The sequence below is a fragment of the Heterocephalus glaber genome, unplaced genomic scaffold (genome assembly GCF_053883595.1).
Source record: "Heterocephalus glaber isolate CG9 unplaced genomic scaffold, H.glaber_assembly_v1.0 deba00001452, whole genome shotgun sequence".
NCBI classification, from domain to species: Eukaryota; Metazoa; Chordata; class Mammalia; order Rodentia; family Bathyergidae; genus Heterocephalus; species Heterocephalus glaber.
In genome coordinates, this window is record NW_028258302.1 from 15,489,944 (window position 1) to 15,504,559 (window position 14,616).

General features: G+C 40.0%; 1 protein-coding gene across 1 annotated transcript in view; it reads right to left on the reverse strand.

The window, feature by feature from the left end:
• Positions 1-5,219: 5,219 nt before the first annotated feature.
• Pigv (phosphatidylinositol glycan anchor biosynthesis class V) overlaps positions 5,220-14,616 on the reverse strand; it is a 48,152-nt gene continuing 38,755 nt past the window's right edge. Inside the window, exon 5 of the mRNA XM_021263124.2 lies at positions 5,220-5,450. Within this exon, the coding sequence (XP_021118783.1) occupies positions 5,412-5,450 (39 nt within the window). The 3' untranslated portion in view covers positions 5,220-5,411. The remainder of the gene's footprint in view (positions 5,451-14,616) is intronic.

The window sequence follows — 14,616 nt, forward strand, 5'->3', positions numbered from 1 at the left end:
TTTTTTGGTATCGGGGATCAAACTTGGGTCCTTGTGCTTGCAGGGCAGCAGCACCACTGAGCTAAATCCTTGGCCCAACTTTTTTTTTTGAGACAGAGTCTCACTATGCAGTTCAGGCTGGCCTTGAACTCACTATATAGTCTAGGCTGACCTCAAATTTGTGGCAATCTTCCTACCTCAACCTCCTGAGTGTTGGGATTACAGGCATGTGCTTCCACACCTGGGTCACCTGATTACTGAATTCTGATGTAATCAAGAAATAAAATTTTATGGTATAAGCCACCAAGTTTGGGAGGTTGTTACTATCCTCATTAGCTGACCTTTTTAATGCAAAAATTGGTATTAAGAACGGGGTAGAAGGGGAAAAAATTGAGATGTGTTATGTACATGTACCAATTCCCCACAATGAATGTAATCATTATGTACTGTAAATAGATACTAATAAAAAATTTTTAAATTGGTATCAGGAATATGGAGCTAATATAACCAAAACAAAAATATCTGGCACTGAATTAATGGCTCAGGAAACATATAGCAGGTGGAATGGCTAGAGAATTCTTATGCTATAACAAAATATGTGGTGAAATTGTCATCTTCAGTAACTTGGAGAGCAGATCACCTGGCTATTTGGCCTGGAATCAGCTGGCCATTACTGGGGTGTGTGTAAGTCAGAGGCCAATTAGGAGAGAGAAACTTGGAAACTATCCCAGTTATTTTTCTTTCTTTGTTCTTTTTTTTCTTTCTTTTTTTTGGTACCAGGGATTGAACTTCGGTCCTTGTGCCTGTGCAGCAGGCAGCGAAATCACTGAGCTAAATCCCCGGCCCCCTCTTTTTCTTTTTTCTCTTTTTTTTTGAGACAAGGTCTTGCTATGTAGTTCAGGCTGGCTTTGAACTCACTACGGAACTCACTCAGGCTGGCCTCAAACTCACGTCAATCCTCCTAACTCTGCCTCCCAAGTGCTGGGATTACAGGCATGTGCTACCATGCCTGGCTATCCCAGTTACTTAAACAGAATGAATTTAATATAAAGAATTGTTAACCCAATGAAAAGTTACTAACTAGAGCAATTTCAGGAAGCAACTACAAATCCCTGGACCTAAGGAACAAAGGGGGTTGGAATTATTACAACTTAGAAGCTCAGAGCAAGAACCAGCTCCACCATCTCAAGCCTAAGTATAGGCTAGCTGGTTTGGAGCTGAGAAACAATAATGGGCACTGTCTACATCTTTGGCTATTTGGCATCCATATGCATGTGCATCCACAATTTGTGTGTGTGTGTTTGCCACTATTGCTTTTGTTTGTTTTAATTTTTCACTACTGGTTTTAGTCAAGAATGAGGACACAGTAATACAGAAAATCTAGATTTGTTAAACTATTTATCACTTTTTTTTTTTGAGACAGGATCTCACTATGTAGTTTAGACTGGCTTCAAACTCCTGGTGATCCTTCTGCCTCAGCCTCCCAAGTGCTGGCATTACAAACATGCACCACTACAGCTGGGATTTGTTAGGCTATTATGAAGACAAACCAATTATCATCAGGAGTACTTTGAGGACTTTGTCCCAGTTCACTTGTTCTGTTAAAGAAAACCAACGTAAGAGGTAGAAATTAAAGGACATAACTTAAAAGGCTATAAGAAGGCAGACTGGAAAAGTAGGACAGAAAGAGCAGAAGCTATCCAGAAGCATTTGTGTCAGTGGAAAGACCTACTGCTGTCATGTTTCCCAAGAAATGGGAAAACAATTCAGACCTACAGAGGTCTGAATTAATTGAGCCCCAAATTAATAAAATGCTCTTGCTCCTGTGGAGAATGACAGGTTTCTTCTGAAACCTGTACCTTTTCTTTCAGTAGTAAGGTTATTTTTTGAGGCAGCTCACTGCAGCCAGGAACACTGATACATAGCTCCCTTGGAGGGAGCTGGGCACACAATCCTCACTTGCAGGGGCCCACACCCCACATTTTAAAATTGTCATATAACAGCCCTTATTTTTCTGCCTAACAAAGTCCAACATCTTTTGTACAAATACATTCTCACCCATTCCCCAAAATAGATCCCCTAGGGACCAGGGATTTAGCTCAGTGGTGCCGGTGTCTGCCTGGCAAACGCAAAGTCCTGAGTTTGATCTCCGGTACCAAAAAAAAGAAGAAAAGAAAGGAAAATCCTAACAGTCATTGTATCTATCTCTGGGCTATGTTAATGATTCTCAAAACCAATCATGTTCCTATCTTATAATTAATTATATTACCAGAAAACTGAATTGTAAACTTTCTTTTTTAAAAATTAATTTTATTGGTACATTTTATACAATATAATGACATTCATCATTGGAAATTTGCACCTCTACATAATCTCTCTTGGTTCTTATTTTTTCCCCATTCCCCTGCCCTCCTTTCAACCCCTCCATCCCTCCCTATTTACAAAGATTTTGTTCCTTTTTTTCCATTTTCTCATATTAATTCCACTCCCTTCTTTCCTTTCCCCTACCCCTCCCACTTCCCCTTCCTCTTTGCCCCTTTTCTTCCTGTTTCACATTATCTGTTATATCTTTTAGTCCTTATTTACACTTTCAGTTTCTCACACTAGAGAAACTATTCGGTATTTACACGTGTCGTATTTATTTCACTTAAGAGTATCGCCTCAACGTGCATCCATTTAGCTTTAAATGTCTCTAATTTCTCTCTCTCTCTTTGTTTTTCTTTTGGTACTGGGGATTGAACTCAGGTCCTTGCCCTTGCGCAGCAGGCGACAAAACCACTGAGCTAAATCCCCAGGCCCTAATTTCTCATTTTTTATGGCTGAGTAGTACTCCATTTTATTTTTTTAAAAACACACATTTTCTTTATCTAGTCTCCAGCTGATGGGCAATTGGGCTGCTTCCAAGTTTTAGCTATTACATATTGTGCTGCTATAAACATGGGTGCACATATAACACTGTGGTATGATTCTTTTAATTCTTTGGGAAAGATACCCAGCAGGGTAATAGCTGAGTCAAATGGGGCTTCCAGTCCTAGTTCTTTGAGGTATCTCCATACTGATTTCCACAATGGTTGCATGAATTGTAAACTTTCAATTTGCATAAAATACAGGAAGGAGGGCCAGGGATTTAGCTCACTGGTTCTGCCACCTGCCTTGAAAGCTCAAGGTCCCGAGTTTGATCCCTGGTACCAAAAAAAAAAAATACAGGAAGGAAAAGACAGAAAACTATCTACATACATTATTTATATATTTACATGTGTATGATTATAATTATCATAGTATTTATAAATTATAATTATAGATATGTGTATAACAAGTGGAAGGAAACATCCATTGCCTTAAGAGTTCTCATTTCTGTAACTGGTCACAGGTCATGGTTAATATTTATAACTTTAGTTTTCTACTATTCATTCCAAGTTCCCTTCGCCCTCTGCCAGGATCTCAGCTGTTTAGTGTTCTTTGCCTGGTAGGTGGTCCAAATCTTTTCTGAAGGATTTGAATCTTCAGTGAATCTGCAGCACACCACTGTCCTTCAGGGCCACCTAAGTGGAGCCGTAATGTGTCAGCTGTTCTCTACATGTGGTGCCAGCACATGGTGCAGAGCCATCTGCAAACCAGGCTGTAGTCATGAGGAACTCCCCACGAAGAGGCAGTGCAGCAGAAGCTGGAGTCTAAGGAAAATTACCTGCTCATGCAGCTTACTCATATGCTCATCTTCCAGACATGCTTGAGCCACATTTCTTATATACCACTTCTACCTGAAGGTAGACTGCTGCTGCATTAGTCAGCCTCATTGCTTGGTAGGGGAGATAAATGACCTAACTCAAAATGGGAACCTCAGGTCAGATGGTCACTCAGTATCCTGTGGATAGACTTTTCAACATCTACCATGGCTCAGAAGCAAGCAAAATAAGAGCCGTTACCTACAGAAAAGGGTGTGGATTTACTCTCAAATCCTAGAAGTCAGTGCTGATCCAACTATTGCCAGAGACTCCATACAACATCCTTATTTGACATGAACATTTTCTTCTTTGTGTTTTTTTTGGTACTGGGGATCAAACTCGGGACCTTGCGCTTTTGAGGCAGGCGCCAGAACCACTGAGCTAAATCCCCGGACCCGACATGAACATTTTCATTGGATCTGCTGGATCCAATTGAGGAAGGTCCAATTGAGCAGCTGGTACTATAGCCTGGACTTAGAGAATTTTGAGGGTTTTTGTTTGTTAGTTTAGACAGGGTCCAGACGGGCCTTGAACTCATTATGTAACCTAGGCTGGCCTCAAACTTGTGGCATTCTTTCTGCCTCAGCCTCCCAGGTGCTGGGGTTAAAGGTGTATGCCACCATATTCACCTTTTTCAGTTTTTAATAAGGTGCCTAAAATACTTGCTACTTCCAGTATGTCAGACCCAATTAACAAAATATCATCAATGTAGCAACACTGTGCTACATGAAAGGTCAAGATTGTTACCGTGTGGTGGATCCCACAGAGAGATTCCTAACCCGAACCCTAGAAAGAACCTCTAGAAGGAGTCCCCAGCATCCCAGAACCCTAACAGTCACCCACTTGGGACCCAGGAACTATTCTCCTTCTTATTTCCAATAAAAACTCTATAGGGCTGGGGATTTAGCTCAGTGCCACCGCGCCTGCCTTGCAAGCACAAGGTCCTGAGTTCAATCCCTGGTACCAAAAAAAGCCAAAAAACAAAAACGACAACAAAAAAAACCTCTGTAACTTCCTTCTTTTGGTTCAAGACTTCATTCCTCAATGTAGTGAGACCGCAAGCTTGGTTCATATAGTAACACTGGGTTCAATACCCTGTACCACCACCACCACCAAAATAATAATAATAATAATAATCAAGCAGTCCTAAAAAAAATAAATAAATAAAAGAAGTCTTTGATGCCGAGCGTAGTGGTGCACACCTGTAATCCAGCACTCGGGAGGCAGGAGGATTACCACAAATTGAGACCAACCTGGGCTACCTAGTGAGTTCAAGGCCAGCCTGAACTGCACACCCTGTCTCAAAAAAAAAGAAAACAAAAAACAAAAAGGGCTGGAGATTTAGCTCAGTGGTGCCACCACCGCCTACCTCAAAAGCGAAAGGTCCTGAGTTCAATCCTTGGTACAAAAACAAAAAACAAAACACCCAAAAAAGTTCTTGATGGTGACATAATATCTGTAACTCCCCTACCATATGAATCAGCTAGGACTGCCATAAAACACTACAGACTGCATGTCTTGAATAACAGCCATTTATTTTCTCACAATTGTGGAGACTAGATGTACAAGATCAAGTGCACTCAGGGGTGGTTTCTGGCAAGGCTTGTCTCTGGCTTGCTGATGGTTGCCTTCTCACTGTATCCTCACATGGCCTCTTCAGTACACACAAATTCTCTTCTTGAAAGGATCTCAGTCCTACTGATGTAGGAGTTAGGGCCTGGCAAAACTGGCTGGGGAAGTAGGCGTGACCTGTTAATTACAAAATCCCAGGAGGGCCATAGATGCAAAAATCCTTAATAAGATACTGGCAAATAGAATGCAGAAGATCATTAAGAAGATCATACACCCTGATCAAGTGGGATTCATCCCAGGGATGCAGGGATGGTTCAACATATGCAAATCAATGAATGTAATACATTCTATCAATAGAGCCAGGGGATTTAGCTCAGTGGTTTTGCTGCCTGCTCCACAAGCGCAAGGACCCGAGTTCAATCCGTGGTACCAAAAAAAAAAAAAAATCCCAGAAGGAGAGGTGAGCAACCTGAAACTCAGTAACATTTATTTGAGGAGCCACTTTCAGAAGGAGCTACCCAGGTAACACTATTGGATTAGAGTACTATCCTTATGACCTTGTTTGACATCTTTCTCTGATTCTTCCTTTCTTTTCTTTCTTTGTTTCTTATGATACTGGGGAGTGCATCCACAGCCTTCACACTGAACTATATTCTCAGCTTTTTTTTTTCTTCATTTTTTTGAGACAGGGTCTCACTATGGAGTCCAAATTGACCTTGAACTCCTAGTGATCCTCCTGCCTCAGCCTCCTGCTGGGATTACAGGTATGCGCCACCATGCCCAACCTCTCCACTCTTTTTGTTTTTTCATTCTGAAACAGTCTCACTAAGTCATTAAAGTTGTATTCAACTTGTGATCCTCTTGCCTCAGCCTTCCAGAGTGCTGGGATTACAGGTGGACACCACCACACGCTATGCTCTTTAACCTTAATTATCTCCTTTATGGCCCTATCTTCAAATACAGATTGACAGGTTTGGGCTTCAACATATGAATTGGTGGGGGGGCAATTTAGTCCATAACACACGGTATACAGTTTATTTCTGGTTTCTTATCCTCATAGAGACAGGAAGTTCCAGGGGCAGGTACTTGGGCCTCCCTACCATAGTGGTGTTTATTCTGTGGGTCAGAGAGACAAGTGACCCATGTTAGTTGCTAAATACAGTCATGTATTTCTTAATGATGGAGACAATTCTGAGAAATCTGTCATTGGTTATTTTTGCCATTAAGTGAACCTCACGGAGTGCGCACACAGAAACCTAAACGGAATAACCTAATACTAACCTAGGTTACACAGTACAGCCTGTTGCTCTTAAGCCACAAATACGTACAGTTTGTTACTGGACTGAATGCTATAAGCAAATGTGATACAATGGTAAGTATTTAATGTATCTAAACATAGATCAATAAGAATAACCTAAAAATTCAAAATGAGCCAGCAAGGCAGCATATGCCTATAATTCCAGCATTCTGGGAGGCTGAGATAGGAGGAAGGCAAGTTTGAGTCCATCTCAGTCAACTTAGCAAGACCCTGTCTCAAAAACAAACAAACAAAAAACTCACCTCACCCCAAGAAGAATCAGTTACTCCATGATGGGACCCAAAGCAGCCTCCTTCCAAGCATAAACAATCACCTCATGGGAATCTAATTGCCCCTCAAATGATAAAGATTCCTCTGGAGCTATAAAACCAGGACTAAGATAATGACTTACTGGGGCTTGGCCCACCTCAGCTAATCTTTAAAAAGCTGGCCTCGAGCTTTTATGATCAGACCTGTGTGAATCCTCATATCTATCAGAATATGCCCCTTCCAGCTACTCTAGCTGGAGTCTTTTCCTACTCTCCCTTCTTATCTAACTCTGCCTAATATACCTATCTGTGCCTTCATAAATAAATAATAATAAAGGACAGAGGATGTACCCCTAGGTTCAGTCCTCAGTATCAAAAAATAAATATAAATAGCTAGATGTGGTGACACATGCCTGTAATTCCAGCACTCAGGAGGCTGAGGCAGTAGGACTGCCACAAGTTTAAGGCCAGACTGGGCTACGTAGTGATAACTGTCTCAGAAAACAAAAACAAATATATATTTAAAAGACACAAGGCAGAGAAGAGACAGTCTGCACATTCTCCCCAGTTTCCAGCACATTTCACACAGGAAAGGGAGACTGAACCTACAGAGACAAAGTGAAAGCTGTGAACTCCAGAGGGCTTCAAGGAGAAATTCAGTGGCAGAATGGACCAGTGGATGCGGTGATCTGCAGGGACAGTGTGGGATTCTACTCCCACATGAATCCTTAACAGGTAATAGCTGGTGAGTGACTCCAGTTCAAGCACCCACCATATTCCTGGAGAGAGTGCTTAGTTGGATGCCATTCCTGGAAAGGGCTGATTGTTTGAATCTGGGACTCAGAGCAGCTGCAAGACAGCTTCACTTCAGGGCTCCCAGTGTTATGTTCCCACAGTGACTGGGTGAGAGACAGCCATGGCAGACAGTCAAGACCAGGGAGCAGGCTAGAAAGAGACCCCTTGAGGGGTTTGAGAACACAGGCCTTGCTCCCTGGCCAGAGGCCAGACCCAGTATGAGTTGCTCTGGATTTGAAAATTTCAGCATTGGCAAATTCACTCTACTCCTACTGCCTGCTGGTGCTTGCATACTGCATGGACCTGAGGTTTGACTGCCTTCTTTACCAGTAAGAGCAGGAACATGTCTTGAATTGGGCACTGCCCTAAACTTGTAGATCCCAGAAGAATACCACACATTCAAAATCATAGAGAACTTTCTTTCTCTTTCTTTCTTTCTTTCTCTCTTTCTTCCTTCCTTCCTTCCTTCCTTCCTTCTTGGGTACCAGGGATACAACTCAGGATCTTGACTTTTGATGCGGGTACAGTGCCACTGAGCTAAATCCCCAGCCCTTTCTTTCTCTTTTTGTGTGAATGTGGAAGTCTTTTTTTTTTTTTTTTTGCTTTTGCTTTTTTTTTCCCCTTGCCTTTCCTCTTTCTTCTTCACCAATTTATGGGGGCTTGGGGAATTTTCTTTTGCTCTTTTTCCTTGCTTCTGATCACATTTTCTTCTCTTTCCCTTCTTCTTCTTTATGTTTTCCTCTTCTCCCTTTTCATTTTTCTTCCTTTAATTTTTTCTTCCTTACTTTTACTCCTTATATAATTTATTTTTTCTCTTCCTCTTTTTCTTTTATCTGCTATTTCTTGTCAGTTTTTTCAGTTACCTTTACCTAATCTTTTTTTTTTTGTACTGGAGATCGAACTCAGGACCTTGTGCTTGCAATGCAGGTGTGGTGCCACTGAGCTAAATCCCCAGCCCCCTTTACTTAATCTTGTAAACATCTTTCTACTCCTGAATAGGATCATTTGTCCCACTTCTCTCTACTCTTTCTCATATCATATAGTCTAAGGTTTAAAATTTTTCCTGTTGCATTCTCTGATTCTCAACCCTCTATATCTTTAATTGTATAGCCAGAAAGCTTTATTAATCTTTAGATAATTCTATAAAATTATGGTTGAATTCTTTTCCATCATTAGCAGAAATAAGGCTGTCACATTTAGTATATATTGGCTGGGCATGGTGGTGCATGCTTGTAATCCTAGCACCTGGGAGGCTAAGGCAGGAGGAGTGTTGCAAGTTTGAGACCAACCTTGGCTACATAGTGAGTTCAAGTTCAGCCTGACCTGCATAGCCAGACCTGTCTCAAAAAAAACAAAAAACAAAAAACAAAAAATAAACCAAAAACAAAAAACAAAAACAAAAAGAAAAAAAAATATTTAGTACATATTAGCTGTGAGTCAATATTGTCTTAATGTTTACACCATAATTGTGAATTTCTTCTCTAGGGTTAAGAGTGGTACATAATCTATTCTTATGGTATGTTAATATCCAATTTGTCTTGGATGATACTACTGTAGCTAATTTGCTTGCTATTACCAGGGTTGTATAATTGTCACTATTAATTTTTTTTTCTGTAAGCCAACACTCAGATTCCCTTTGTGATATTAACAATACTAGCATACACTCCCAGAAAACTTGGCATTGGGCCAATTACACTACAGCCTCCCCTCCTGTTATGGCTTGTATCTAGATGTCCCCCTAAAGCCACATGTGATCATGGGTGGGGCTTTTCAGAGGTGGCTAGATCTAGGTATGTGATGCTGGGGTTAAGGATGTGATACTGGGATTAAGGGTGTCCACCCTGGGTCTGAGTGCTACCTGCCCAAAGGTGGGTAGCTTGGATAGAATATAAGGGACAGAAAGAAGGCTGCTGCTGCTTGCTGCTTTTTTTGCCTCCTGCCTTTCATGCCATGAACTATTGTTTCTCTTCTGCAGTGCCCTTCTGCCATGCCATCCTGCCTTGAAGCCAGCTGATTATGGACTGAAACCTCTACAAACTGTGAGCTACAAAAAACTCTTCCTCTTCTAACTTTGGTTGTTGGGTATTTTGTCCCAGTAATGAGAAAAGTAACTAAGACACCTCCCAAATTAACTGAGGTGGTTGGATCTTGGGGCTGAGGCAAAGGACTATCGCAATGATGGTGAACCCTTTAGACCATTCAATGATAACAAATAGTCTGCAGTGGCACATGTGCCATAGGTTCACTACCACTGGACTACAGCTAGCTATTCCCAAAGTACATCACTAAAAAGTGACTACCTGGGGCCAGGGATTTAGCTCAGTGGTTCCGCCTCCTGCCTGGAAAGTGCAAGGTCCCAAGTTTGATCCCCTGTACCAAAAAAAAAAAAAAAGTGACTACCTAAAGATATCTCTATACTATCAACAAAGTCTTTACACTATAAGCTCCCAAAAACCTCAGCACAAAACCAACAAAAAGCAATAAAAACATGAGAAGACAAGGTGACAAGTGTTTCCCAAAACCCCAACTCCCCTGAAGCCAATTCAGGGGACTTTGAGGGAGGAGAATAACATAAGCCACACACCCAAATACCTTGAAAAGATAACAAAGGAGGTTAGAAAACAGATCAAAGAGTTACTCAGCAGGATCACAGAAGATATAACTAAACAGATAATGGAAGTAATTGCCAAAAATGATCCAGGAGCTTTCAGATGACACTAATAAAAGTAACTGAAATAAGTGAAAAATCAGAAGACAATACAAATGGCATTAAAAACCTGTTCACAAAAATAATGGCAGGAAATTTCTCAAACATAGGGAAAGAAATAAACAGATATGTGAGGTATATAGGAACCCAGAGAGCCACAACGGAAAGAAAACCTCTCCATCCCACATTATACTCAAGTTACCAGAAGTTCATCACGGGAACAAAATTTTAAAAGCTATTAGAGAAAGGCAGTAAATCACACACAAAAGTAAACCCAGCTGGGTGAAGCAGGAGGATCAATGTGAGTTTGGGCCAGCCTGGGCTACATAGTGAGTTCAAGACCAGCCTGAACTACTTAGTGAGACTATCTCAAAAAATGAAAACAACCAAGAAATACCAGAGTCAAACCAAACCTTCAAACAAATGGACTTAATAGATACCTCTAGAGTGTTCTTCCAAGAACAAAAGAATACATTCTTCTCAGCAGCACATGGGACTTTCTCCAAAACAGACCACATACTAGCTCACAAAGCATGCTTAAATAAATGCAAAAGAATAAAATTATCCCATGCATATTATCAGATTATAGTGAAATGAAACTAGAAATCAATGGCAAGGGTCAGGGATTTAATTCAGTGGTTCCGCTGCCTGCCTTGCAAGCACAAGGTCCTGAGTTCAATCCCCGGTACCAAAAAAGGAAAGAAATCAATGACAAAAGAAACCACAGAAATTATGCAAACATATGGAAATCAAGCGATACCCTTTGAATAGTCAAGGGGTCACAGATCAAATTAATAAAGAAATCATACAGTTCCTACAATCAAATGATAATGCCACTATAACATACTGGGACCTATGGGACACAATGAAAGTCCTAAGAAGGAAGGTTTTTTTTGGTTTTGGGGGGGTTTTTTTGGCACCAGGGATCGAACTCAGGACCTTGCACTTGGGAGGCAGGCACGGTACCACGGAGCTAAATCCCCAGCCCATTAAGAAGGAAGTTTATAGCAGTGAATGCCCACATCAGAAAAACAGAGCAAACTCAAGTAACCTAACAAGGCACCTTAAATTCCTACAAAAATAGGAACAAATCCAAAGCTTGTATGAGGAAGGAAATTATAAAGGTCAAAGCAGAAATTAATGAAATTGAAATTAAAAAGTACAAAGAATCAATAAATCAAAGAGTTAGTTCTTTGAAAGAATAAACAAAATAGACAAACCTTTAGCTAATCTTACCAAAATAAGGAAATAAAAGACCTAAATCCATGAAATTAGAAATGAAAAAGGCAAAATCACAATGGATTCTGCCAAATCCAGAAGATCATTGGTAACTACTTTGAGAATCTGTACTCTAATAAAATGGAAAATTCAAAAGAAATGGTAGATTCCTACCAAAGCTGAACCAAGAAGATATAAAATATCCTGAATAATCCAACATCAGCCAATAAAATTGAAGAAGAAATTTTTTAAAAACTACCAACTATAGGGGCCAGGGATTTAGCTCAGTGGTTTCGTCGCTGGCTGCGCAAGCGCAAGGACCCGAGTTTGATCCCCGGTACCAAAAAAAAAAACCCTACCAACTAAAAAAGCTTAGGTTCTGATGGATTCACTGCCGAATTCTACCAGAACTTTAGAGAAGACCTAATGCCAACACTCCTCAAATTCTTTAATGAAATTGAGCCAGGTGTGGTGGTGCATGCCATAATCCCAGGACTCAGGAGGCTAAGGCAGGAGGATCACCGTGAGTTCAAGTTCAGCCTGAACTGCATAACGAGACCCTGTCTCCAAAATTAAAAGAAGAAAAAAAAAAAAAAGCAGTGCTCTCAAAGTTATTTCTGGAAGCAAGCATTACCCTGATTCCAAAACCAGAAAAGGACTCAATCATAAAAAGAACTATAGGCTGATCTCTTTAATGAATATAGATGCAAAAATCCTCAATAAGACACTGGCAAACAGAATGCAGCAAATCAACAAAAAGATCATACATCATGACCAAGTAGAATCATCATTCCAGGGATGCAGGGATGGTTTCACATAGGCAAATCAATAAATGTGACACCATATAAACAGAACCAAAGACAAATATCACACGATCATCTCAATAGATGCAGAAAAAGCATTTGACAAAATCTAACATCCATGCATAACAAAAACCCTGAAGAAAAAAGAAAAACAAAACCCTGAAGAAAATAGATGTAGAAGGTCTTTATCTCAAATATGATATAAGCCATCTATGACAAACAAACAGCCAACATTGTATTAAATGGAGAGAACCTGAAGGCTTCACCTCTAAAATCAGGAACAAGATGAAAATGTCTGTCATCACCACTTCTGTTCAATATAATTCTTTTTAAAAAATTTGTTCAATATAGTTCTTTTTAAAATATATTAATTGGTACATTTTAGGTATACATTTACATTTATCATTGGGTGTTTGTACCTGAACATGATGTGTCTTAGTTTTTATTTTGTCCCCCATTACCTATGTGCCCTTCACCCCCACCACCCTTCCCTATTTACATAGATTTTGTTTCTTTTTTTTTTTTTTCTTTCTCAAAATTTTTCCTCTCTTTTCTTCCCTTTCCCCTTCCCCTCCTGCCACCCCTCCACCTTTGGACCTTTTCCTATTTCAAATTATCAATTATTTGTTTTAATCATTTTCATCCTTATTTACACTTTCAGTTTCTCACACTAGACATACTATTCGGTATTTGCACATGTGTGTCCTATTTATTTCACTTAAGAGTATGGCCTCAATATGCATCCATTTAGCTATAAATGACTAGTTTCTTGTTCTTTATGGCTGAGTAGTACACCATTTTATAAAAAACCCCACATCTTCTTTATCCAGTTTCCAGTTGATGGGCACTTGGGCTGTTTCCAAACCTTAGCTATTACAAACTGTGCCACTATAAACATAGGTGCACATATATTGCTGTGGTATGATTCTTTTAATTCTTTGGGGAAGATACCCAGTAGGGGAATAGCTGGGTCAAATGGGACCTCTAGTCCTAGTTCTTTGAGGTATCTCCATATGGATTTCCACGGTGGTTGCACCAGTCAGCACTCCCACCAACAATGGAGAAGGGTTCCTTTCTCTCCACACCCACACCAGCATTTGTTATTGGTTGATTTCTTGATAGCAGCCATTCTTTGTGGGGTGAGGTGGAATCTCAGTGTTGTTTTCATCTGCATCTCTTGAATGACCAGTGATGTTGAACACTTTTTCATGTATTTATTTGCCATTTTTACTTCTTTGTCTGAGAAATATCTGTTCATTTAGGATGCCCATTATTGAATTGGGTCTTTGAATTTGGGGTGTCTGATTTTTTTCAATTCTTTATATATTCTAGATAGTAGACCTTTGTCTGAGGTACAGCTGCTAAAAATTTCTTCCCATATTGTAGGTTGTCTCTTAGCTCTGTTGGTAGTTTCTCTTGCAGAGCAGAAGCTTTTTAATAAGATGAAGTCCCAGTTGTTGATTCTTTGTGCTAGTTCCCATGCTACTGAAGTTTTGTTCATAAAGCCTTTTCCTATGCCAATGTCCTTGGGAGTTCTACCTAACTTATCTTCCAGCAAGTTTACTGTTTCTGTCTTGATATTTAGCTCTTTAATCCACTTCGATCTTAGTTTAGTGCACGGTGATAGGTATGGGTCTAGTTTTAATCTTTGGCAGGTTGAAATCCAGTTTTTCCAATATCATTTATTGATCAGGCTATCTTTTCTCCAATGAGGCCGATTGGCTCCTTTGTCAAAGATGAGGTGGGTGAGTATGTCTGGAGTTGTTTCTTCATCTTCTAATCTATTCCACTGATCCTTGGGTCTGTTTCTTTGCCAGTACCATGCTGTTTTTATCACAGTAGCTTTGCAGGATAGTTTCAAGTTGGGGATTGTGATACCCCCAGCCATGTCTCTGTTGCCCAGAATTGCTTTTGCTATTCTAGGTATCTTCTGTTTCCAAATGAATTTTTGGATTGTTTTCTCTAGTTCTGTGAAGTATATTGTTGGAATTTCAATTGTTATTGCATTAAATCTATACAGTAGTTTTGGAAGTATGGCCATTTTCACTATATTGATTCTTCCTAACCAGGAACAAGGGATATCTTTCCATTTTCTTATATCCTCTTCGATCTCCTTCAGAGTGCTGTAGTTTTCAGTGTAGAGGTCTTTTGCTTCCTTTGTTAGGTTGATTCCTAGATATTTCATTTTTTTAGATGCTATTGTAAAAGGAATTATTTCCTGAATTTCTCTCTCAATGGGTCTGCTATTTGCATA